Source organism: Camelus dromedarius, chromosome 20 (assembly GCF_036321535.1).
Source record: "Camelus dromedarius isolate mCamDro1 chromosome 20, mCamDro1.pat, whole genome shotgun sequence".
Classification (NCBI taxonomy): Eukaryota; Metazoa; Chordata; class Mammalia; order Artiodactyla; family Camelidae; genus Camelus; species Camelus dromedarius.
The window spans coordinates 11,540,430-11,566,937 of NC_087455.1; the positions used below are offsets into that span (position 1 = coordinate 11,540,430).

Below are 26,508 nucleotides of genomic sequence, written 5' to 3' on the forward strand. Positions count from 1 at the left end.
TTTTCTCCTACCTGAAAGGTTCACAGTCCTTATTCTGAAAATACCTCTAAACTGAAGCACTTCTCCAGCTGTCCTAGTAAAAAATTCTTTCCTGTGACCTTTGCCAAGAAATGGGTTCTAGGAAAGAGAAGAAAGAAATAAAAGTCCACTTGCTTCCTAATGACTGTTCCTCCCTCCCCAGGCACTCTGGGAATGAAGAGGTGAAGGGGAAACGGAACAAACACCAAACTCTTAATTCCTCTGTCATCTCTACACTGGTAGGTGGCGTTTGCTTTCCAACTTCTTTTTAAAGCTCATAGCTCATAAGAAAAAAAAAATAAAAGACCTGAGCAAGCAGTGAGGACCCCACAACAAGGCCTTGCTCTAAGAGGGCAAGCGGGGTTCCCACTGATTTGGAGCACACAACCACGCATATCCTGCCAGTCCAACCCGCCCCTTGGTTAGTTACAGCGGGATATAAACCCGCTCCGTAGAGGGGGCGTGGCCTGGGCGGAGCCCGGTGGCCCAGGTGGGCGGGGCGGGGCGGGGCGGGGCCGCCCGAGGCTCTGCGCCGTGTGGGAAAGACCCGGGCTCCGGCAGAGAGCGCCTGTCTCTTTAAATGCCAGGGGCTGCGCTCCCGCCCTGGGAGCTCGGAGCCGGATCTACAATCCCGTCCCTCCCGCTCCGGCGCTTGTTGCTCGCCCGGCCCGAGCGGGAGCTGCCGCCGCCGGGCACCGAGGCTGCTTCCTTCTCCTGCTTCGAGGGAGCCCCACCTCCCCCGAGAGCAGGTGGAGGAGGAGAAGCAACCCCAGTAGGAGGGACGGGGTGCGGTGTGAAGAGGCACACCTTCCCACCTTCAAGTCTTAAGGAGCTACGTAGCCGCGGGGGCAAGACATGCGCCGCTCCCCCCTGCCCAGCCTCCCAGCCGCCCGCGCCCGGAGAGGAGAGACTGCGGAGCCCACACCTGCAAACTCGCCCTAGAAGTCTGTGGGTGCGGCGGGGGGCCCCTCCCCATTCCCCACGGCCTCCACCTCTCGGCGGGTGAGTTTGCGCAGGTAACTCGAGCCAGAGGGCGGGCGCGCGGGGGAGGGGCAGGAGAGACGGGAGGAAAAAGCACCGCAGGTGAGACAGGTAGGGCGGCTCACCTGCCCCGGCCGCGCTGCGGGATCCTCGCCGGTTTCGTGGGCAATGGATGGGGGAAGAGGGGCGTCTCAGGGGCTAACAGAGGGCCCTGACGTGAAAGAGGGGTCTGGAAAGGGGGATTGGAGTAAAGTTTCTTTTCCTACCCTTCTCCTGCTTGGGCTTGGCAGGTAGGGTGCTGGCGGAAGCGGTAGGAGTCGCTGATGCAATGGGCTTTTGCCCAGGCGAGGTGAAGGGTTGGGGGCTGGGAAGAGCTGGAGTTGCCTGGCCTCCTGTGACCGTGACCCTGGAGGTGGAAAAATGAGGCAAAGCTCGCTATATCTGAGATTCCCCGTAAAATGGCTCCAGGTTTCCGGCCCGCAACCTTTCTACCTCCTCTTAAGAACAAAACGCTCATTTCACAGAGGGGCTCCTACATGGCTTCCTTGCCTTCCTCTCCCAACAGGTGGTCTCAGCCCCTGTCCGGGCACCTGTGCCAATGACCCTAGTGGTGGTTTCGCTTTCTCCTCTCTCGGCGGTGTGAACGTGTGTCTGCAGCGTGATGGGCAACCAGGTGGAGAAACTGACCCACCTAAGTTATAAGGAAGTTCCCACAGCCGACCCGACGGGCGTTGACCGAGACGACGGGCCCCGCATCGGGGTCTCCTATATCTTCTCCAATGACGACGAGGACGTGGAGCCGCAGCCGCCACCCCAGGGGCTGGATGGCGGTGGCGGCTGTTTGCCCGACGGCGGGGACGGGCCGGCGCTACCCCCGCCGCAGCCCTACGACCCGCGGCTGCACGAGGTGGAGTGCTCCGTGTTTTACCGCGACGAGTGCATCTACCAGAAAAGCTTCGCGCCGGGCTCCGCTGCGCTGAGCACCTACACGCCCGAGAACCTGCTCAACAAGTGCAGGCCTGGTGACCTGGTGGAGTTCGTGTCGCAGGCGCAGTACCCGCACTGGGCTGTCTACGTGGGCAACTTCCAGGTGGTGCATTTGCACCGGCTGGAGGTGAGCAATAGCTTCCTGACGGACGCGAGCCAGGGCCGGCGCGGCCGCGTGGTGAACGATCTGTACCGCTACAAGCCGCTGAGCCCCAGCGCCGTGGTGCGCAACGCGCTGGCGCAAGTGGGCGCCAAGGAGCGCGAGCTGAGCTGGCGCAACTCGGAGAGCTTCGCCGCCTGGTGCCGCTACGGCAAGCGCGAGTTCAAGATCGGCGGCGAGCTGCGCATCGGCAAGCAGCCCTATCGGCTGCAGATCCAGCTCTCTGCGCAGCGGAGCCACACGCTCGAGTTCCAGAGCCTGGAGGACCTGATCATGGAGAAGCGGCGCAACGACCAGATCGGGCGCTCCGCGGTGCTGCAGGAGCTCGCCACGCACCTGCACCCGGCGGAGCCGGACGAGGGCGACGGCGACGCCGCGCGGACTACGCCGCCTCTCGGGCGCCCCCCTGCGTCGGGCAGGGAGGAGGAGGACCCAGAGGCGGTGGTGCACTGACGCGCAGGGCTGAGTGCAGAGCTGTGTGAGGGAGCTGTTTGCAGCAGCCGCTGCCGTCTCCCTCCTCTCCCTCCCTCCTCCACCACCTTCTGGGCCCCATCTGGACTCCTGGGCCATTTGGAAAACGGAGAGTTGGCGAAAAGCGCTGCCAGCTGTGGCTTGAGTTTGTTATCTTGGACGGAGGAGGAAGAGGGAGCAGGTAGAACTTTGGCCGGGGGACGCTTCTTGGCTTCTTGCCTGTCCACTCAGTCTATCTTCCTTTCCGAGACGAGGTGAGGCAAACAGTGGACTTGCTAGACACTTAATCCCTCCTGGACCTGGGTCCAAAAATCGACTCAACGCACGCAGGAGTGAAGAAAAGTTTGGAGTACTAACACTTGCTATCGCCTTCTGCCCGCTTCCCTTCCTACCAGGGCCAGAGCAGGTTTGTGGTGGTGCTGCCCCCAGGTAGCAGTGTGTAGGATCCGGGAGGCTGAGGTGATTTATTTTATGGTTTTCCTGGGGTGCAGGGCTGGCGAAACCAGGACCAGATGTGGGAGCAGCAGGCAGGAACCGAGCAGCACCCTGTAAAGTGTTAACGAACAGTTGCGTAAACTTGGGCTACAAAACAAGGATTTGCTACCTCCCCTCACCCTATCCCCCCCGAGCAGTTTATCTTCTGAAGCTGGCTTCTAGCTGAGTCTCCCGCTCCCTCCTTCACCACCTACCACTTTCCAGGGTACAAGTAAATCATTGTCACCCGCCAGCAAAGGGAAGGATTCCATTTTGTTTGTGTTTTGCTGCCTTTGTCTCTACCCTCCTATTGCAGGCGCTTAACAGCCGCGGAATTTGTTATCAAAATTTTGTGTCTGATCTGATAAACCTGCTTGGCCATGTTCATCTGGAGGTCACACGTGAGGTTGGCTGTTGCCACCCCATAAAGTATCCACTACAGAAACAGTCAAACAGGGTTGCACCAGCAGGAATTAGTCAGTCAGTTTCTTGTCCATTCCCCCACCTAACCCCCTTCTTGAATAGTGAAGGTAACTTCTCTTTCTCTCTTTCTCTTTCTCTTTCTCTTTCTCTCTTCCTTCCTTCCTTCCTTCCTTCCTTCCTTCCTTCCTTCCTTCCTTCCTTTTTTGACAATGTAAGGCTTTTGGTGGTGGGGCTGTGAGGGTTTTTTTCCTTCACTGCCCCATCCCCCCCTCTCACTTTTGTTCTGCTGATAGTAAAATCTTAGACTTGAGGCATATTTCAATGATAAGGTATTTACTTTGCTAGCCTCACTCGATGCAATTTAATTCAAGATGTAGAATCTTATATTGCTGCAGTCTCCTTGTCGCTTGGAGAGCATCCCTTCAGAATGCTTTCTCAATTAAGAGGGGTGACAGCAATCACAAATAAATGCCACCTGGTGTAATCAGCACCAAGTCTGGCGACAGTCCTAAAGCATGGGTTGGTGACTGCGGGGTCTCTCCGAAGCAGGCTGGCCAACACTGTTTGGATCTGCTGCTAGGTTTGCTTTACTGTGAGGCTTTAAAAAATGTGTACAATCTGTCCCTTGTTTTCATGTGAGCTCTTTCATGATGTGTGCCCTTGATTTCAGAATCCTTCTCTGCTGCACGTAGGCGTTGCTAATGCTGTCTCAAAAGTTGAGTAAAGTTTTTTTTTTTTCCTCTTGGGAATCAATATAGATTACACTGAACAAGTCATTTTGTGACTTGATTCTTACTGTTGGAGTAGAATCATTGTTGAGTGTTCCACATCCGTGGCTATCCTCAGGCCTCCTGCCTGGAGATCTTTAAATCAAGGCAGCAAAGCTTGAAGGATTAAATTGTGTACCAGCTCTTTTCAAACTTGGGAGGTTGAAGGCCATAATTTTTAAAAACCTAAACCTTCACAGTACCGCAACATGAAATAATTTAATTGCAAGGGCATTAGCTATGTTCCCTGTTTTTACAGGGATCCCCAAACAGGTCCTGTCATTTTGTTAAAGATGAACCACATTTAGCCCTGGTCTGGGACTTTGGAGAAACATCCGTCTCATATTGGAAATGTTGATCTAGTTTCCTTGCTTAATAATCTCACAGCTTTGTGTTTGTATTTTGCTCATGGGAAAGCAGAGCAGATAAAAATGTGGGTAATGCTGCTTACCAGAGCCTACTAGATTTGGATTTTCTTGGATGTTTTTAACACAGTCAAATGAAAGTTGAATGACACAAAGTCACGACTGTTGTGCAGACAGCAAGAGGGGTGGGCAGAGCAGCCCTGCCCAGCAGCTCTGGGCTAGCAAGCCTCCTCTTCTTTCCACTCCCCCCATCTGTCTCCCTCTACCCTCCAATGGAAAGTGAACGTCATCGGTCACACCAAGGGACAGCGGTAACTCTTGTTACAAACATCTTTGAGGAATCTCAACTTGGAGGAAGAACTCCTGTAAGATTCATGCCAATAATAGCATTCTTCCTCTAGAGAAGAGGTTTTTGATACCAGGGCTTGAAAATGAGCTGGAAGGGGAAAGAGATATGCTCTGGTTGCTCCTTTTTATGCGTTTTGACAGCGTATCAGAGATGTGACGTGTGGAATGCTTCAGAACAGTGACTCCGTTGGAAGTTTGATTAGTCTCGTCATGCTTAAAGTAAAGCCCCAACCAACCTGTGAAGGTTCCAAGGAAAGGGGATGGGATCAACCATTGGCATCTTTCCTGAAGGTGGCAGCGTTGTGGATAAGTTTTCATGCCCAGGCGATGGCTACATCTGGCACTTTAAAAAAAATATATATATTTAATAATTTTTGTTTCTCCTTAGGAATGAGACTCTAGAACTGTTTTGTACTGTGAATTACGGGTGCTCTTTGGAGGAAAAGAATATTGATCTAATGTTCTTCAGAGGCTCTGGCAGGGACAAGCAGGACACCCAACTGGAACATACGCTAAATGTAATCAGACAAATTCTATTTTCTTACTTGAGCAAATATTTTATTGAGACTGCTTATGTATGGCCAAGGAACCCACAACTTCAGCTACACAACTTTTTATACTGAGAGAACTCGAATACTTTTTGTAGCTTTTATTCCGCATTTAATTTAAAATGACTTTATAGCACTAACATGCCTAGCAGAAGACTTTACTCCAGACCTTTAAGGAAATTTTTAGTTTTTATGGAAAATGACATTACAGTGGTTAAATTTCTTGTGTCTTTGGTGCTTCTGGCCCTAACAGCACCAGTCGACAACACCACAACCACATGGAAACATATTTTTGGAAGCAAAACTTTAATTTTCTACTACATATGCTATGGAGAGTGAAGAAAATTTAAGGACTACTTGTTTTCTATTTTTTTTTTCTTAACAAAATGGAATCCACTGTGTTGAAGACTCTTGACATTATATGATTGTCTAACTTTTTTTTTTGTAAATTAGTATAAAATCGAGTGTGATCATGATCATTGAAAGGATTTGTTTGGAAAGTTACATTTTATTTGTGAGTTTGTTTTTTTTTTAAATCAGGGTAACTGTAAACTTGACTGGTTTATTCAACTTTCCATCATGTTGTTTTGTTCTGAGCTGTAACACCTGTGACCCATGGAGAATTCCATCGACTAACTTGATAAATTCCACATGCATTTTATTTCCTAGTGAATTGTATAAACTTTATTTTTGTTGAAGACTGTGTGTTAAATCAATGTTCTGTTCTCATACCACTTCTTGAGAAGGAGGTTCTGATTTGAAATTGTATCATTTCCTTCAAAATGAAGGGCAAGTGCTTAGTTAAATAAAAGATTGATGACATCTTTTAAACCATTTCCTCTTCATTATGTCTTATTACATTAAAATCTGTCAAGTCTTTTTGAAAAATGCTCTGAGGGTTTCCAATAAACCATCTTTTAGAGTTAACTGTATTTATATATTTTTCCATTTGTATACTTTTCTCTGCCATTTTTGGCCCAAATCCAAGCTACTCAGCCTAACCACAGATTTTCTGAAATATTAGTGTGTTTCATCTTTACATTGCTCAGTAAACATTTGGATGAATTCATTTAGTGACTAGAAAACCCTCCCTGCATTTACTGTGTGAGAATTAATCACCCATTGCTTCTAGGCTCCGTGTTCATGAAAAATGTCTTGTGACCATAAATTTTCAATCCTCACTGATTTTTCAGAATCAGTGCAAACATTGCCGGAAACCACACTCGCGTTTTGGAATTTACACTGGGGAGTTTTGAAATTGAGATCGGTAACCCATGTTGCATCCTAGGTGGTTTCAGAATCCCAGACAGAGGGACTAGGCTCGCTGAGTGATTTAATTACAGAAAACAAGCAAACATGATTTAAGCGGCACTGTTGGTGTGACAGAGGATGCAGGTGCCAGCAGGAGGTACAGGAGCCGATGTGGCCTCGGACTGGCATGTGCGAGGCCACCAGCACTCAGGCCAGCATCTGAAGCTGCCACCACCATCGGATGATGGTCACAAACCTGGGCCCCATCGACAGGCTCCTATGAGGATTTTAAGTAGGAAGAGTGTTGAATGGTGAAGATTATTGGAGTTCAAGCAGCAATGAGAGCATTCTCTAGAGTCTAGTGCTTCGTGTATCGTGGTTCTCGTCACACAGGAGGGTAGGGGGTTGGGGAGCTGAATACAGAACGTGCATTTATCTGGGGGTGATTCTGGCGTAGGCTGTTCCTGTTTCTCCTAGTGCGCTGAGCTTGCTTAATGTAGGAAAATGACATATTTGGAAGTGTTTAAATGGATCTCCAAGATGAATAGGCCCAGAATAAGTGCAGAAGGGCTTTTATTTCCTTGTACTGAATTTACTGGAAAAAGTGCTTATTAAACAAATACAGCAATTTTATCTGCAGACTAGATGCAAGTATGGTGAGTGCATTTGCAATCACAACAGGGTACTAAGTACGAAGGGCCAGAGGCTGCTGAGCCCTAGACTGTTACGGGAACAGAAAGAGATTACAAACAAACAAAAGCTTCAAGATAGTCCCTGCCCCTGAGCTTGCTTCTAAGGGGAAACCAGTGTCACTCAGACGTATAGAACAAGTTGTCATGAAAGGTGGCCTGTGAAGTGCTGGTGGTTGGTAGGTATTCAAATAAAGCAGATGTGTGTAGGTTTAATTGGAGTTTTCCCATCAGGAAAATCAGATCAAAGACTTGAAGGTACAGTGATGATGGAGGAAAAGATGTAATTAATATAACTAATATTCACGAACTACTAAACTAGGGGGATCCTAAATTCAAGCACCTAAACCAGACCTGTAGTTTCTGTCCACATGTAACTTACTTGCTAATAGGTAAAGCAGATAACTACTTACTACCAAAAATATTTGCGAGAAGGAATTTAGAGTCGTGATAGGTGCAGTGAAGGAAATGTACAGGGTGTAGGGAGAGGCTCTCTCCATCAAGGAGTCAGTGAGGGCTTCCCTGAAGATGCGTTTATGCTGAACTTTGGAAGAAAGGAGAAAGCCAGGTGCTTCAGGGTGGATACTGACAATGATTCCAGAGGGAAGGCTGGAAAATAAATGAATGAGCCTTCAGTGCTCTCAAAATGCCTTTGCTTCCTGCTCCAATGGTATCCATTTCTCCTCGGGGTTCCCTTTGCATCACGTTGTCTAACTCATTCATGTATCTGATACTTAGGAACAGGCAAAGAGACCTTAAAGTTTGAGTGAGCAAAGGAATTTAGGGATTGGAGTTTGTTTGCTAGACTAGAAAGCCCTTGTTTTATCTCAAGGTGATGTCAGGACTGTGGTTTGAAGAGGGTGAAGTAGCACTGGTTTTTAGGGTGGATTGAACAGGGAGAGCGAATGAGTGACTCTGTCCTCCCCTCTCCCAGAACTAGAGGTTGTACTGCTAATGCCATTGATGGCTTAGATTGCCACCCAGATTATGAAGTGGTATGAAATCGGGCCTTTGCCCAATGCAAGTGGAAGGAGACGTGGCCAGGCCAGGCTGCATGGGAGCAGAGGAAAGGGAGAAAGAGGTTTTACAGCCTGCATACCATAGCCTTGGAGTCACGATTAAGCAAGAGGTCATCGTGTTCGGTTGGCTAACATGAGCCACTACCGTGATACTGTCTCTCATGCCCTGTCCAGTCCAGTCCGGCTTGGCTGTAAATGACTCAAAAGATGAGCTCTCTGCTCTTTTCTTTTGGGAAACGTGTACAACAATGTAGTCAACTCTCAGGATTTGTGTATCTTGATATTCTGTGCCTTCTTTTTAACCTCATAACTTCGAGGGGATTTTCAGTTAGGTTGAACTGGAGAGAGAGGGCCTGACCAAGGCCCGCAGAATCAAATAGTGGTTAAGGCTTGAGTCACACTGCCTGGGTTTTTCGACTTCTGGTTCTGCTGGTGACCTTGGGAGAAATGAGGCACCTGCCTGGAAACTTTATTTCTTCCTGTGTACAAAGTGGCTTATTGCCTTGGTCAATTCACTTAACTCTCTGCATATCAGTTGTATTTGTAAAATAATGTAAGTAGTATATAATATATAAAATAATATAATTGGGCTATAGTAATAGTATAACTCCAAATGGTTGTGAGCACAGAATGAAACGATACATGTAAAGCCCAGATCAATAGCTACTGAGATTAACTAGAGAAAATTTGGGATACGATATGTGCCTTGTTCAAAATAAATAAAGTTTCTGTCTAGGAGAGAGGTCTTCCCTTTCTTTAGTCTTGGAGAATTTCTTAGCTCGATACAAGAAATTGGTAGGACAAGAGAGAACTCTAATTAATACTTGAGTTGTTTAGCTGCCGCGGTGGTGTTTGAAATGTTTCCTGAGCCTTGATCTTTAGTAGAGGAACCGTTTAACTTGTTTTCACATTTTATATATTTACTCATTAATTCAACAGATATTTCCTGAGAACTTTTAAGGTACCAGGTGCTGGAGAGCCGAGAGGGGATAAAAAGGGATGTTGCAGTAATAATACTGACAATGATGGGATCGCCTTGCCTGCACTGTCCTGTCTTAATCATCACAACAGCCTTTCTGGACAGCTGCTCCTATCTTCACTCTAGAGTTGAGGAAACAGGTTTGGGGAAATCAGGTGATATGTCCCTGGATATAGAGCTAGTAAATGACTGCTTCTGGCCTGAAATGCTGGTCTTCAAAGCCCCAGGCTCTGGTTCCTCCTCTGACCACTCCCACCCCTCTGGCCCTTCCTGCTTCCTTACCCTGGGAGAACGCACAGCACCTTATTCTGCTGCAACGTTTGGCATGCAGCCCTATCTGAACAGCAGCTCCGGAGGCGGTGACTCCCAGAGGCAGGAAGACAGGCAAGTCTCATCCTTATCATGCATTTCAAGTGACAAGGCCAGGTGAAAGGTTGACCAACCCATAATTACGCCCCCTTCCTGTGGCTGGGCACCGTGACAGTCCCTCCTCGACCTGCCCTTCCTCTGTCTGCCCTTTTGTGACTCCTTTTACCCTTCAGACTGTCAGTTCACACAGGACTGCTTTGAATCCTGGCTCTGACCGCTGACCTACTGTAGGATGTTAGGCATGTTAGTAACTTCTTGAATCCACCTTGACTTATTTAAAAATTAGTGCCTCCTCCATGGGGCTGTTGGCTGGCTTACTTGAAACTCTATAAATCAAGTGCATGTGGGGCACTTAGGTGTGGCGTGGTAGCCATATTAGTTGGCTCTACCACAGATGGCTCTGTTAGGAATATAATATATAACCTTGAGGAAGTCCCTGTCCCCTCTAGGACCCTGGATCTACATTTCTGTGTGTGGAGAGCCCAATGCCAGCAGGAGTCTATGACAAGATTCCAGGTACAACTTTATTCTTTGAGATTGTTGTAGAAGTTGCTAGTTACTCTACTTAATTAATTAATACTAATTGATACTGATTCCTCGGCCATAGCGCTAACCTTATTCATAGACACAATTAATATGTAAAAATATGTAAAAAAGTTAGTATTGATATAAGAAGATGACTGAATTTCAGGGAGTACTTTTATTGTGAAAACTAGGAATTATACATAAAACTTTTTTTTTGAGAATTGGCAAATTTTGTTATAATCTTTAATATTAGAAATCCAAATCTGGGCCATAGATAAGGAAAAAAGATGATAGAAGTAAATTAAGCCATGTCTCCTTTATTTTGGAAAAAGTGTTTAGAATTTTTGTTTGCTTGTTTTTAATTTCTTAATTTTGCTTTTTCAATACTGATTTCTATCCCCACCCCCAAAACACACACACACACTAGAGTACTTTTCTCTTTGCTACCTGACTTAGCTCTTAGCCAATGCTTCATACCCATGAGAGAATTCTCTTGTATCTCAATGGGTAGGCATGGTTTATTCTACTTTGTTCTAATGGGGTCTATTTCTTTTTATAGTTGAGAAAGAACAGGGTTGTTCATAAAGCCATAAAGCATCACATCGTGGCAGTTCTTTGTGCTGACATCTATTTTAGTATTTAAAAAAAATACTAATAGATTTTTATTTTTTTAGAGCAGTTCTAGGTTCACAGAAAAATTGGTGGAAAGCACAGAGTTCCCACATATGCTTCTCTCAACCACATGGCCTCTGCCGTCATCAACTTGGGTGTCAGTGTGGTACCTTTGTTACAATGGATGAACTAACGTTGACATGTCATTATCAACTAGTTTACACTAGTTTTCTCTCTTTGAGTTGCACATTCATTGGTTTTGGCAAATACAACCACATTACAGTCTCCTACAGAGGAGTTTTCCACCAGATGTGTCCTCCTTTATTTCTTTCTCCTCCCTTTCGAAGAATTGAGCTATTTTCAGCTGCTCTTATCAAACCTTAAGAGACCCTTCTCTGCTGGGCTCTTCTGCTTTCTTCTCCATTCTGAATGATGTTCCTGGCTAGCAATGTGTTCATTGAAATACAGTCAATTTACAATGTTGGGTCAATTTCTGGTGTATAGCATAATGCATCAGTCATACATAAACATACGTATATTCATTTTCATAGTCTTTTTCACTATAAGTTACTATAAGATATTGAATATAGTTCCCTGTGCTATACAGTATGAACTTGTTATTAATTTTATATATATTAGTTACTATCTGCAAATCTCAAACTCTCAGTTTATCCCTCCCCACCCACTTCCCCCACTGGTAACCAAAAGTTTGTTTTCTATGTCTGTGAGTTGGTTTCTGTTTTGTAAATATGTTCATTTGTCCTTTTTTTTTTTTTTTTTTTTTTTTTAGATTCCACATGTAAGTGATACCATATGGTATTTTTTTTCCCTCTTTCTGGCTATTTATGACGAACTTACAGCATAATACTCAATGGTGAGAAGTTGAAAGCCTTCCCAATAAAATGTGGAACAAGACAAGGATGCCCACTCTCACCACTTCTATTCAATATAGTATTGGAAGTCCTAGCCATAGCAATTAGACAAGAAAAAGAAATAAAAGAGATCCAAATTAGAAGAGAAAAGGTAAAATTGTCATTATATGCAGATTACATAATACTATATATAGAAAACCCTAAAGATGCCACACAAAAACTGCTAGAGCTGATAAAAGAATTTGGCAAAACAGCAGGATACCAGCTTAACATACAGAAATCAGTTGCATTTCTTTACCATAGCAATGAAATATCAGAAAAGGAAAGTAAAGAATCCCTTTAAAAAATTGTATCCCCAAAAATAAGATACTTAGGAATAAATCTGACCAAGGAAGTGAAAGACTTATACATGGAGAACTGCAAAATATTGACTGAGGAAATTAAAGACAACTTAAAGAAAAGAAAAGATATCCATTCCAATGGATTGGAAGAATTAGTATTGTTAAAATGGCCATGCTACCCAAATCAATCTACAGATTTAATGCAATCCCTAGAACAAATAATCCTAAAATGAATATGGAATCACAGAAGTCCTAGAACTGACAAAGCAATACTGAAGAAAAAGCATGAAACTGGAGGAATACCCTCCCAGACTTTAGACAATACTACAGAGTTACAGTAATCAAAACAGCATGGTATTGGTACAAAAACAGACATATGAATCAATGGAACAGAATAGAAAGTCCAGAAATAAACCCACAAACTTTTGGTCAGTTAATCTTTGACAAAGGAGGCAAGAACATACAATGGAGTGAAGATGGTATCTTCAGTAGATGGTGTTGGGAAAACTGGACAGCTGCATGAAATCAATGAAGTTAGAATACTCCCCTACACCATACACAAAAATAAACTCAAAATGGCTTAAAGACTAGAACATAAGACAAGACACTATAAACCTCTTAGGGAAAAACATAGGCAAAACATTCTTTAAGTAGTTATTGAGGACTTCCAGGCAACGTACTACTCACTAGGGCTAGAAAGAGGAAAGTTGTGGGGCCCCTGTGCTCCAGGTGCCCACCTGCATTTCTCTGAGGAAGACAGGCAAACAATAAATGCAATATCTTGTGATTAAACTGTAGAGACAGGCAGGCATCAGGCAATACAGTGGCACTGGAGGGGCAGGGGGCTGTCAGCTACCCCTCACAGTCGGGTGGGGAAGGGTCCAGGATGGGCTTCCTGAGGAGACATAAGCAGGTAGGGGAAGGTATTATCAGAGAAAGATCCTGTTGTATCCCTGCTCCCATCTCATTATTTCAGGAATGAAACACACATCTGTCTTTGTATGTGTCTGGGGAGGGCTGGAGAGGGCACGTGAGAACAAATACTATAAATTGTTTAGTATTTCCTTTTTTCTTTTCACAGTGCTGGTATAGATTTCAGCCAACTAGGATACATTATTGAAAACTCTGAAAGGATATTAAATTTACTGCAGTAAAAGTATTCTCTTATCTTTAGCACCATCATCTAGCTGACTTTAGGCATAGCCAAGCGTTACAGTTAGGCATTCCAACATGGTGAGGATTGAGGATGCTCTCTGTGGTTTGAGGGAGCTGAGAGGCACTGGGGAAAGCACTGACTAGGTGGAGTCACGTCTGGGCTGTCACTCCAGCACCTCCCGTGGCTATAAGATCTGGGCAGATGACCTCCTCTGGCTTGGGAGGGTGCCTTGTATTCATTTGTGAAGTGGGGATAATACATCACCCACCACACAGGGTTAAGGAGTTAGTGGTAATATACATAAATCACTCAGGAGTGATCTTGGCAGAAAATTATATATGCTCAGGGATTGGTCACTGTCACTATCCATTTTCCCTTTTTCAGTTTTACCCAGTGTTCATGACTCAATCCCAAATCTCACAGATGAGTTTCAAATTGGAGCAGGTTAAGCCAATAAAAAAAAAATTAACCAGAGTTAAGATGGTCAGAGGTGGTATGACATTTGGTTTTGTAATGATTGAAACTATCTGGCCCCAGGTGTTTGGGAGAAAATCGTAAATGCATGTGTACAAACACACACACACATACACACACACACACAAACACACACATACATACACATCAACAAACCGAGTGAATCATTTTATCTGAATCTTTCATTTCTACCTAACCTGACAACTAAATAATGGAAGCTCTGGGCATTGATACCACCACAAAGCCATGATAACTTCCTCATCTCCCATAGTTAATGCCTCTCCCTATCTGCACTCTAAGTGTATGCATATTTTTATTAGTGCAATTTTATTCATTTTATATTTAAAAAATAATATTTGCTTAATATAAAAAAAGTTCAAATGCCAAAGTATTTCAAGCGAAAGTGAAGGACATCTTCCATTGCCATTTTTCACCCTTTTCCACCTCTAACCAAGAGTCATCAGTATTAAGTGTATTGTGTGTTCCTTCTAGGCATTTTTCTGTGAACATTCAGATATGCTTATCTGCATATGTTTTTCCAGTTTTTTAAAATTAGGTCTTTGATGCCCATTGATATCCAATTTTTCCAAATTGTAAGTGGTACCACCAACATCTCAACTACACCTATTCTTGGCATATATGTGAGTATTTCTGAGGGATATAATCACTGAAGTGAAATTTCTGGCTTCAAGTTGAGGCAAAATTTACGTTTTGATAGGGACAACCATACAGCACTCTATAAAAAGTTGTGCCAATTTACAGTGATGCTAATAACTTTCTCAAGGGTTTGAAAATATTTGCTTACTCATAGGTAAAAATTAGTAGATTGCTTGTCTATGAGAGCTTTATTTTTTACTACCTGAGCTAGTCTCATTGGTACCTCCCAGAATTCAATTCAGTGGTTTCCCAGTTTTATTCTATTACAAACATTCTAATTCCCTCCAAAGCACTTGGTTATTGGATCAGCCTGGCAAATTCTGGAGTCTAATCTATGAACTTGAACAAACAACAGAAAGATAATGGTGGAAGGTATCCAAAATTGTCCTTCTTTAAAAAATGTAAATCAGAGTGTGCAACTGATTTACATCCTGTCGTGGCTTCCAATAGTGCTTAGAATGAAATCTAAATCCCTTGCCTTGTTCTGTTGGCCTGCCCAACCTGGCCTCTGCTTATGTCACTCACTTCGCTTCTTATCACCCCCCTCCCAGCATATGTTCCAGCCTCTCAGGCCTATATTTATTTTTCTAAACACGTCAAGGTTTTTCTTTCTAGCTTTAGAGCAGAATTTTTCAGGTTTTCTGACTGCTGGCTTGCAACAAGAAATGCACTATGTATCACAACTAAATGCTCACATATATGTATGTGTGTGTGTCTGTGTCTGTGCATATATATGCGATAGTAAAATTTATATAAAACTAACATTTTATTAAATAACTCCTAACTGTACTATGATTCCAGGTAGTAAGATGATGTGGTGGGCAGAATAATGTTCCCCCAAAGATGTCTGCACCCTAGTCTGCAGGGGGAATGTTTTTTGACCAGTCGAAATCCCAAAATTGAAGATTTGTTGTGATGGGGAGCAAATACCCAGAGCCTCATATTGTTACCAATTCACAGCATCACTTTGGGCAGACTTTTCATTCTATTGCGTGTCGCATCCTTAGCCTTCACTTTGGAAATGCAGATATTTACAACATGTTTGGCGTGTCCATATCCCTGAGTTAGACATGTTAGGGAGATGTGAATTGTGTTCAGAGGTATAAATAAATTCCACAGTTGTGTGCTTGTTGGAAAAATAAGATTCAAGAGTCAGAAGAAACTTGGAAGTAATAAAGACAGTACGAGACATTCTACTGTGAGCTGCAGTTAGGAGCAAGAGGATACTTGGGTCACCTTGGTCATCTTCAGCAATGACAACACTCATTTGTGACGAGATGACTTTCCAAAGCACGTTTCACAGATGATCACATTTAATCTTCATGCTCTCTCCTTAAGATATTATTACTCTGCTCCTTGAATAGGTGTGGAAATTGAGCCTCCAAGAAAGAAATAAAATGTTTATTGAGCACATACTATATGCTGGACCCCGTGATTGGAACCTTACAAATGGTATTTCATTTAATCCCCAGCATAACCTGGGAGGTCACCACTGTGATTCTCATTTTATAGATGAAGTTATGACTCATCCAGGATCACTGAGCTGCCAAATGGACCAAACAAGATTCAGTCCACAGTCATCTGACTCCAGATCAATGCACTTCCTGCCACACGGCACGTACTCCTAGTAGTCACACTCTTTCTCGTTTGCAAGCATTTCCAAATCACAGAATCACAACGGCTCCTTTTCAGATTTCTGCAGTGCTGCTGAAAATTGAGGAGGTGGAATTAGACTTAGATTTTCCTTGGTGGCCCCTGTTCCTCTGAAAAATGAATTGATGAAGGCAAGAAAGTGAATAATCCAATTGAGAGATGACAGAGAGCTAAGGGAAGATGAAGTCCTGTATGCAAAGAAAGGTTTATGCAATTTCAAAGTTGCTTGAATAAGCAAAGTGCAAAAGAACCTCTGTCTACCCTTCCCACAGATTCATCTTTTGTTAACATTTCATTCCATTCGTCTGTGCAAGTGGGATAAATGTTTTTAATGTCATTCTTGCCCAAGGACGCTGTGAGTCTAGGAGACGGTTTATTCCTCATTTGAATTGTCCTACAGCCCAGCTCTCTTTTTCATCCTTTTCTATCCATGTTCTCAAATTCAGTTTTGCACAATTGCCCAGGATTTCTCTCTCTCTCTCCCACTGTGGATACAAGTCTGACTCTGCCACTGGTCAGCTTGAATTCTGATCACCGCTCTACCACTTACTAGCCATTGCTACTTTTAGAGAGGCAGATTCCTCATCTGAAAAAAGCGGGCTGGAAGTAGCACTTTCCAGAGTGTTTGTGAAGCTTATGTGGCATCATTGGTAAGTTTAGCCGTGGTACCAAGCACAGAGCAAATTCCCCTAAAAAAGGCATACTTACCTTGCAAAGGACCCCTGTTCAGACCACAGTCATTCACACAGCTGTAACCATGATTAAAATATTGAAACATTTCCATATCAGTTGATAAATAGCTGCTTCACTGAAACCTACCCTTCACCACCAAAGCAGTCCCATCTTCCTGATCACCTGGCCACTGCCCTGGGGCCAACATGGATGTCCCCTCAATCCAATAACAGGTACATGCCTGCGGACCTGGGGCCTCCAGCACTCTGCCGTTGCAATCTGCGCAGCGTTTTGATTGGTTGATGACTGATGACAAATGTTAATATCGCTGCAGGATGTTAACTTAGTGCCTATAAGTACTATCACCCCCGTTTACAAATGACGAAGGAAGTTAAGAGAGAGAGTGACTTTGCCCAAGGTCACACAGCTAATAATGACTTACACTGAGACTATTTAATTTCAGAGACCATGTCTAGTCTCTGCAGAGTCCCAGGCACAAAGTGTGGTTCAGCCCCTGCGACCTTGGGCAGGGAACTTCCTCTCTAGAGGGAGAACAGAGTGAAAATGAGTCTTCTGGCTCTCTTTCCTCTCCCAGCATTGGAAAGCACCAATATAGGAAAATCTCCCTTGTCTTTTTGTTCAGGGCAAATAATCAAGTTGAGCAGTCATTTTAGGCCAGAGATCAAACTCAGCTGGTTAATTATTCACAGAGTTGATCACTCTGCTCCTTTCTTGAAACTGCTAAACCATCTAAGACATACCAGAACTACAAAGCTGGTAAAATAAACTTTTTGAAAAGAACTCATTGAAGTACAGCATACAAATATTTTTAGAGAAGGAATGTAAGCCTATGAAAGCAGACACACAGTGAAATGTGCATGGCCTTGGGAGCCAGAGAGACACCACTTCTGAGCTGTATGCTGTTGGGCAGATCATAATAAGTAACCTTGGTTTCATCATTTGGAATATGAGAATAAGTACCTTGAAGAGTCATTTAGAGTCAGATACCACAGGTGCACAGCCCCAAGCTTAGTGCCTGAGACCTGGCCCTGAGTGAGGGTCAAAATATTTGCTAACCTAGACTACAGGACCATAAAGAAACCAGAGTCACTGTGAATCAGCATCCCGGGGGCTCCCGGAAGACCCCAGCAGGCCAGGAGTTGACCTTTACCTGGCTGGATCATGGCGGCACGGATGACCAGCCAGAATGGAAATCTTTCAGTTGCTGTACTCACGTGTCCCAGCAGAAGAGCAGCCCTGCCTGGCGGTAGAAGAAAGAGCTCAGGCATCATCAGGTCCATTCTTCATAACAGGAGAAAGAGGGAAGGACAAGACACAGCTAATCACTGGGGAGCTGGTTTGTTTCCAGTGGTACAGGATGGGGTAAAGGGAAGGCTGAAGCCTTTCTCCTTCCCATTTCGCATCCTCACTCCCCAGAAATACAATTAGCAGATTCTATCTTTTTCTAGAAATTAGCTAGGTAGCCTTCCTTCCTTCCATACAGATGGCAAAATAATATAATAGTGGTTAATATTTAGCATGTGCTTTCTATATGCCTGGGACTATTTTAAGACCCTTATATGGACTGTATGTTATTTAACCTTCATGCCAACTCTGTGAAATAGGTAGTGCTTTTATTTTCATTTTTCAAATGGGGAAACTGAGGCCCAGAGAGGTTAAAGTACTTGTCTAAAGTCCACCCAGTAGGTAGGGACAGGAAAAAGAACCCAGGAACTCAACAAACATCTATCTTATTCTGTTTTATGCTTGCATAGCATCTCAATATGAATGAATTATAGTTTAACTTATTGTTGGATGTTGAAGTTTTCCAAATCTGTTCTAACAATCAAAGCTGCATCAAACATCTCTGTGTATTTATCTTTGAAGTTTTAACTCTTATTTGATGTCTAGTGTGTGCCAGGCACTCTGGGACACTATTTATGTGCATTTTGTCATTTAATGTTCACACTCCATGAGGTTAGGAGCCATTCATTTTGCAGGGAAGACTCCTAGCCATTAAGTAACTTGCCCAAGGTCCTAGAGTTGGTATAGGCAGAAACTGAAAATGAACTCAGGCTGTCTGATTCCAGGGTCTATAACACCACAGTTGTTACGGAACCCACACGGCTGTGTGTGAAAATGCCCATGAGGAATTCACAGAAATCTTCTCCTTTTAATAACATTACCTTTTTATATTTTCTCTTGTGTATTAATCTCAGTGTGACTCCTTTTTCATACTTACAAAGCAGAATTAATAATGCCTACTACTATGGACTGAACTGTGTCCCCCCAACATCCATATGTTGAAGCCCTAACCCCCCCACCCCCCAGTGTGATGGTATTTGGAGTTGGGGCCTTTCACAGGTAATTATGTTTAGATGAGGTCATGAGGGTGAAGCCCCCTCAATGGGATCAGCATCCTTATGAGAAGAGACACCAGAAATCTTATTTCCTGTCTCTCTCTCTCCCATGTGAGCACACATGGTGGAGAGAGAAGGTGGTCTTCTACAAGCCAGGAAGTGGGTCTTTTCCAGAACCTGACCGTACTACACTCTGATCTTAGATCTCTAGCTTCCAGAACTGTAAGAAATGCATTTCTGTTGTTTAAATCGCTGGTCTCTGGCCTGAGCAGATAGATACATCTAACTTATAAAATTATTTTAACAACATGGTAAAAACATCTAGAATAATTTCTAGCATGAATTAACCATATTATCACCTGCCAGATATTGTCCTAAGAGCTTCACATGTTTATTAGTTTTCTAGGGTTGTCATAACAAAACACCACAAACTGGGTGGCTTAAAACAATGGAGATACATTCTTACACAGTTTTGGAGGTTAGACGTCTGAAATCAAGGTGTTGACAAGGCAAAACTCCCTTCAGAGCCTCTGGGGGAGGATCCTTCCTTGCTTCTTCCTGGCGCCTGGTAGCCCCAGGTGGTCCTTGGCTTATAACTTTTATGTATAGTAGTTAGTATCTGCTATTATATTAATTTTAGAGATGAGGACACTGAGGCTCAGAGAGTTCATATAACTTGTCCAAGGCTACATAGTGACTCAGCAAATAGATGCTCTGCTACTACTTGGCTAGTAGAGTTTGGGGGCATAGTAAGCACTCAGAAAAATGTGTGCATTTATTATTATTTTTTGTTTGTTTTTTTAAACTTTATTTTGAAATGCCTTACTAAAGACCATACACCCTAGAGATGGGATAAGCAAACTTTTTTTCTGAAAAGGGCTAGACAGTAACTGTTTTCATTTTCCCAGGTGATATGATCAGTCTCTGTTGCAACTACTGAACTCTGCTATGTTCTACATATAAGTGATATCATATGATATTTGTCTTTGTCTGACTTCACTTAGTATGATAATTTCCAGGTCCGTCCATGTTGCTGCAAATGGCAACATTTCATTATTTTTTATGGTTGAGTAATATTTCATTATATATATGAATATATATATATATATATATATATATATATATATATATATATATATATATATAATCTCACACCTTCTTTATCCATTCATCTACTGATGGATGTTTAGGTTGTTTCCATGTCTTGGCTGTTGTAAATAGTGCTGCTATGAACATTGATGTGCATCTATCTTTTTGCATTGGAGTTTTTATCTTTTCCAGATATATGCCCAGGAGTGGGGTTGCTGGAACATACAGTAACTCTGAAAATTAGACATTTTAAATAATACAGTGTGTCAACTCTGGAAATCAGATTCTCTCTGTCCTTTGTGCTTTGTTACTGTTGCTACTGTTTGTTTCTTTCTTTGTTTTTTAGTGACTTTCTTGGACTAATTCTGTTTAACCCGTGTTCTTTGTCATATGTGGCCACCAACGTCTCTATTCAGTTTTCTCAGTGGTTAGCTAATGACTGGATAGAGAGTTCCTTATAATTCCTTGAACTAGTAACCTCCTAGCATTTTTAAGGGCTCCGTGGGTGTGTGTGTGTGTGTGTGTTAAGTTATGTTTTAAGTGCTCTAGCAGGCAGTTTACAACTCCAGCTTATCCTAAACTTCTTGCTCATACAGAGACTCAAGATACCCATAAGTGAGACAGTAGGACTTTATCAAGTTTTTCCTGGATATGCAGTTCTGAAAATGCACATAGGCTTCTAGATACCCAGAAATATTTTGGAGCTTTTCAATGGCCCCTGTAGACGTCTCATTACCCAGTTGTTCTTTTTTCAGATTTTTGGTTAGCCTCTTATTAGCTCCAACTGTTGACATATCCAGGCAGCTGTGATGTGAAACAATTGCTACTGATTGTATTTGACAAATACTCTGTTAGTAGGGCTCTACACAAAAAGCAAGCTCTGATTAGGTCAAATAAAGACAATCTCTGAAAATAGATTTTTTTTAGTGAACTGCCAGACAGGTCGAATAGTGACAGTTCTCTGGAAATGGGGCTTCTGGACCCATTTTGCTTCCTTCAGTTGCAACTTACTGCAATTGTTCACAGCTACTGTAGTTGTGAGGCTGTTGGCTTTTAATGCTTCTGAAGAGCTGGGGAGAGGTTAGTGAGTATCAGTTAAAGTGCCACAAGGCTCACCGTCCTTGGCAAGATTCAGCCATTTTTCTTGAATAAATGCTCCTTGGATTGTTGCAAGCCTTTGGTGATTTTTCAGAGTTCTGATAAAGTCTGACAGTTTTCAGTAGTGTTCACATTGCTTTTATGGAAAAGTGGATTTCAGAGGTCACCGTCAATCTGCCATTTCAGAACAATTGATTATATATTTGTTTTTTTATAGCTATGCAACAAATTATCACAAATTTAGCAGCTAAAATAGCCCCCAGGTATTATGTCATAGTTTTTGTAGGTCGGAAGTCCTGGCACAGAGCAACTGCATTTTCTGCTTAGGGTCTTAGAAGGCTGAAATCAGCTTGTTGGTTGGACTATATATTCCCTTCTGGAGCCCAGAGTCCTCTTTTATACTCATTCAGGTTGTTGGCTGAATTCAAATTGTTGTTGTAAGACTGAGGTCCCTGTTTTGTTGCTGGCTAATGACCAGCAATTCATCTCAGCTCCTAGAAGTCACCCTTGGGTCAAAACTATGACCTGGAAATGTACTTCCTTAAAGCCAGAGAGAAGAATCTCTCTCCAGTCCATTAATAGATTATTAATATTATATATTATTATATATAATATTATAATTTATATAATATTAATTAATTAATATTAATATTATATAACCTAATCATAGGAGAGAATATTCAGTGGTAGTCACAGGACCTGATCATGGAGACGGGATTATATAGTGTATATATATACTAAGGGGGTGGGATTCTTGGGGGCCATCTTATAATTCTGCCTACCATAGGCTTAACTGTGGGTTTTTAAGCATTTGGCTATAAGAAACATCATTTTCAGCTTTATTTCTTTTGTGTACACTATTTCATATAAATTAGTCTAATGTAATCTTTACAGCAACTCTCTGAAATATGCAGAGGTGGTGTTCCTAAACCCATTTTAGCGATGAGAACCAAAAAACTCAGAGAGATTACATGATTTGCTCATGAACACACAGCTAGTGAGAGGCAAATTAATTCCTCTGACTCCAGGTAGGGCGCCCTCTGCCCTATCCAAGATCTGCCTGCCATGTTAAAGGTCAGTCCTTTGAGTTTTGTTTGGCAATGAGGATGTTAGTACCTGAGGCCTCTTTAAGGGACTTTGTCTCTGGAATGGTTTCCCCAGGGCTCCTGAATCTCCTGCATGTGTACTTGGGGAGAATACCTGAGCACGGAAAATAGTATTAACCAGGAGTTTTGATAAAATGGAGTTTTCAGGGGTGAATTGCAATTTAAATAGCTGAAAAATTCCATTTACTTCCAGCAATGTATTCTGAATGCTCCCTCTGGCCCAGCTCAAAGGGAACAGGCAGTCATCTCCTGCAGAAAGTAAACGGAATTTTTATTTTTCTTTTCTTCGAAGTGCCTTGAAATTGGCAGTCTCAAGGCTGGCGACGGGGCCTCAGTGAAGACATCACCAGATGGAAAAGCAGAAGGTTCTGAAGGTGGTCAGCCATCGACCAAACTCAGTCTCACTTGAATTTGATGGTTTTGCAAGTGGTAGAAGACATTAACCGTTAAAGACCAGCTTCCCAACCTTCCTGTACTTAATCTCTTGGTTCAGTGTATCCAGTCGTTTAAAAGGTAGTGGGTCTTCTTTAGTTCCAATTAATCCTTTTAATAATTCCATGTCTCTGTAGTAGTGCAAAAGGCTGTTTGTGGCCCTCATCAATCAATCCTCCAAATGTCTGAGGGCAGCTGAGATGGGATGTTGGTTCCCTCTCCAGTTTCCCTTTCCCAGGCCCTGCACCGATTCCCCAGCTGCTGTGAGAAGGTGGTTCTCACCTTCTTCAAAGTCCAGCTCCCCTTGCCTCAAAGTGGTAATAACTTGGTGGGTGTTTCATGCTCCAGAGCTCCCTGCGTGATCAGGCTGAGGCTAGATCCAGCTGAAACCACATCCTTGCCTAGCCTCCTCCTCTGCCCACCCTGCTTCTTGTATTTCCTCTCCCCTGAGATCCCTCCCCAGTCAGTGAATCATGTGTACCCAAATCACTGTCTCAGGTGCTTCTTCAATGAGAGTGACCTATGACAAATAGTAAACAAGTTCTGCTGTACCATTCCTCTAAGTTAAAAAAGAAAAAAATGTATCTTTGCTATAAAGAAACATCCATTTGAATAATATGGAGGTCATTGACCTCTAGACTTCAGTTATCTGGAATATGGCCACGAATATAGAAAAGGCTTAAGTGTAACCAATCTAGATATTATAAAATGAAAGGCAGTTGTACTTTCATCATTAAAAAAAAATGCAGGTTTTGATACCTGACAGATACATAAATGAATGACCCCTCTCGCACATGCTGGGTAAGTGAACCTGAGTAAGGCAGTAACCTCTCCAGCTCTGGGCTTCCTGTCTGTAATACAAATCTCACTCCACACTCTCAGTGTTTCTGGGTAAACAAATGGTACAATACATTAAATAGGTTAATACCATCAGAGCTTCAAAACCCAGAGCTTTCTTTATTATCAAATTCATCGTGTGACGCGTAGCATGCTATTTCAGTCTGGTTACAGGCCAATTTCTCTTTCAAGGCTGAGCCTGACAGTAGATCCTTTTTCATACAAAAAACAAACCAAAACTAACCTGCAAGTAAAACAAAAATGAACTTTAATGTTGTCTCTCACCACGATGAGTCGCACTTGAACAGGATGAGGATGGATTGCTAAACCAGCGGAGAATGCGGGTTACAGTTTTCCAGGTGTGGTGATGTCGGCATGAACAGCAAAGAGGGAGCGGACATTGTCCTGGGCTCCTGGAATTCTACTGAACCCAAGAAGCTGGGTCACCCTCATCCAAACAAAGGACAAGCAGCAGATGGGGGAGGTTGCTTATGTCTGCACTGGTTAAATCTGGGGTACATTTCCTCTATGGATGCTTGTCTTATTCTCTGTAATTTGATGGAAGTTTTAAATCTTTAAAAAAGAAAAGTAAAATAAGAGTAAAGGTAATAAAGGACTAAATTAGAATGACTAAATCCGCTTTGTAAAATGAACTACACATGGTGTAATTTACACTGTTCCTTAACTCAAATGCATGTGAACACATCTTTGCATGCATGTGGATTTATATAGATCTCTCTCTGTACATCTTTTCACACAGCATATATAATCCTACATGATTTAATATGTATATATACTCACACATATGATTTTAACTGAATCTTGCATCAAGTCTGTCCTGGGTCAGTGAATGACGAATTGCTTTGTTCCTGTGTTTCCTCTGCAGATGTCTTACTTCTCAGATTTCAGATTAGCTTCATGGCTGCAGCTCTTTGATGGGTTTAAGAAAAGTTGTTAACTTGCACCTTGTCTAGTTTCTTTCTTGTTGTAAAGGTGGGAGCAGGGTTCGTTCCAGCTTTCTATGTCTGTGAGCTGAAACCAGAAGTCTTTGCATTAAAGTCGTGAATCCAAAAATGTGCCCTGGTTTAGAAAGTATTCTTCTTTTGTCTAAAGCCATTGTTGTTGTTTCATTCCCTTCCCCTGGGTTTCTAGTGATGTTGAACGTCTGTTCTGCTCTTCATCAGTTGTTTGTAGCTCCCACCGAGTCAGCGTGGTCCTGGATCTGCTCTTGGGAGCCCTGTGAGGGGAAACTGGACAGGGAGGAAGATGTGCTGGGGTGATTTGGGGAAGCAAGAGAATTGATGTAGGTGGTTCCTAGTTCCAATCACCAGCTTTTTCCTTAGGCTTTGTTTATCTCTGGGGCTCAAATCTCTACAATCTTCCCTGTCATTCCTCCAGGGCCCGGCCTGTCCACTCCAGGATCACACATTTTAACTAGTAACTAGATCACACATTTAACACTCTCAATTTTTCTACCAACAGAGTCTCAAGCCAGAAGAGCTTCAGAATTGGACCCTGACCTCCTGTCAGGGGAAGGCAGAGTGAAGAAGGCAGGATCAGTCAGGGCCCTGGGACAAGACATGGTCTTCAGGTGAGTCACATTCGAGGAGAGTCTAATCATGAGGTTATAATGTTGTGAGTGCCTATGAGGAAACCCTGGTGGAAGAAGCAGTGTCAGGGTGATGAAGAGCCAGATTCCTTTTTCACCCAGAGGTCTGGATACGAGGGACAGAATGGTACGTGGAGCAGATACAGAGGGGGCCTGGCATGGATGGAGAAAGCCGTGTGACCTGAGCCAGACCCATGGCGAAGGGAGGTGGCATTCGAGGTGTAACTAAGAAGAAACACCCCACCTCTCCTCCCTCTCTCTTCTGCTGGTATTTATAAATGGCCAAAGCCAACCAGAAGCCAAGTGGCAAGGGAGCTCATTGATACATTTGTCCAGGTCAGTCTCCTGGGGTGGAGAGAAGGTGCAGAGGGAATCTGGGAATGTCAATGGAATACATCCAGCACAGAGGCCATGGGGACCCATAGCTCAGGACACATTCATGTGGCTATTTAAGATTTCTTGAGTTAAGTGCAAAAACACTGGATAATCCAATCACTCTGATAAGTCAGTCACTACTTTGAGTCACCGGTGTAAGGGGTTTACTATTACCTTCAAAAAATTTAAAGCAGAGAGTGATTATTTGCCCTAAATCATATAGCTAGAAAGACTGATGAGAAAAAGTTTATAAAACTCCGAAGTCCTTGCTTGTGACCACTTTTAACCACCAGACTCTTCTCCCTCAACATTCTAAGGAGCCTTAGTGACCTTGTCCCTGCCTTTCCTTCCTCTCCAAAAGTAGACCGAATCACAGTTCACAGCATTAAGAAACCGGACCTAGGCACTAATAGGCAGGACCAGACCCGGTAAGGCCAGGACCTGAAATGCTGGCAGGTGAGCAGGGCATGTGGTGGGCAGACAGAGCCAGGGAATCAGGAACAAGGAACCAGCAGAAAGGAACAGAGAGACCAGATGTAGAAATTTCACCTCCAGCCTGGAGGGCAGCCCAAGGGGAAGAGAGATAAGAAACGCAAAGGTCATAGGCCAGGTTGGCACAGCTCCTTAAGAAATGGGTGAAAGATGAGAGTGACTTTGCAACAAAAGCAGCTAATATTTGTACAGTGCTTTAGTGGTTAAATTCCCCAATATTTTACTAAGTGATATTTTACTAGACAGTGGGCTTCCTGAAGGCAGTGCCTTTTCATTTTAGTATCCCCACCACCAAGCAA

General features: G+C 43.4%; 1 protein-coding gene across 6 annotated transcripts in view; it reads left to right on the top strand.

Annotated features, from left to right (window-relative positions):
* The first annotated feature begins 591 nt into the window (after positions 1-591).
* LRATD2 (LRAT domain containing 2) overlaps positions 592-26,508 on the top strand; it is a 112,528-nt gene continuing 86,611 nt past the window's right edge. The window contains exons 1-3 of one of the 6 annotated variants that reach the window (XR_004132545.2): positions 592-1,020; positions 1,565-2,798; positions 25,216-25,324. Coding sequence is in view for 3 of the 6 variants with exons in the window: in XM_031439621.2 (XP_031295481.1) it covers positions 1,661-2,599 (939 nt within the window). In the remaining 3 variants the exon portion in view is untranslated. Of the gene's footprint in view, positions 1,035-1,067; positions 1,111-1,564; positions 6,377-25,215; positions 25,325-26,508 lie in introns of those variants that run through there. The other 5 variants (XR_010377024.1, XR_004132544.2, XM_031439621.2 and 2 more) reach the window with 5 other exon arrangements.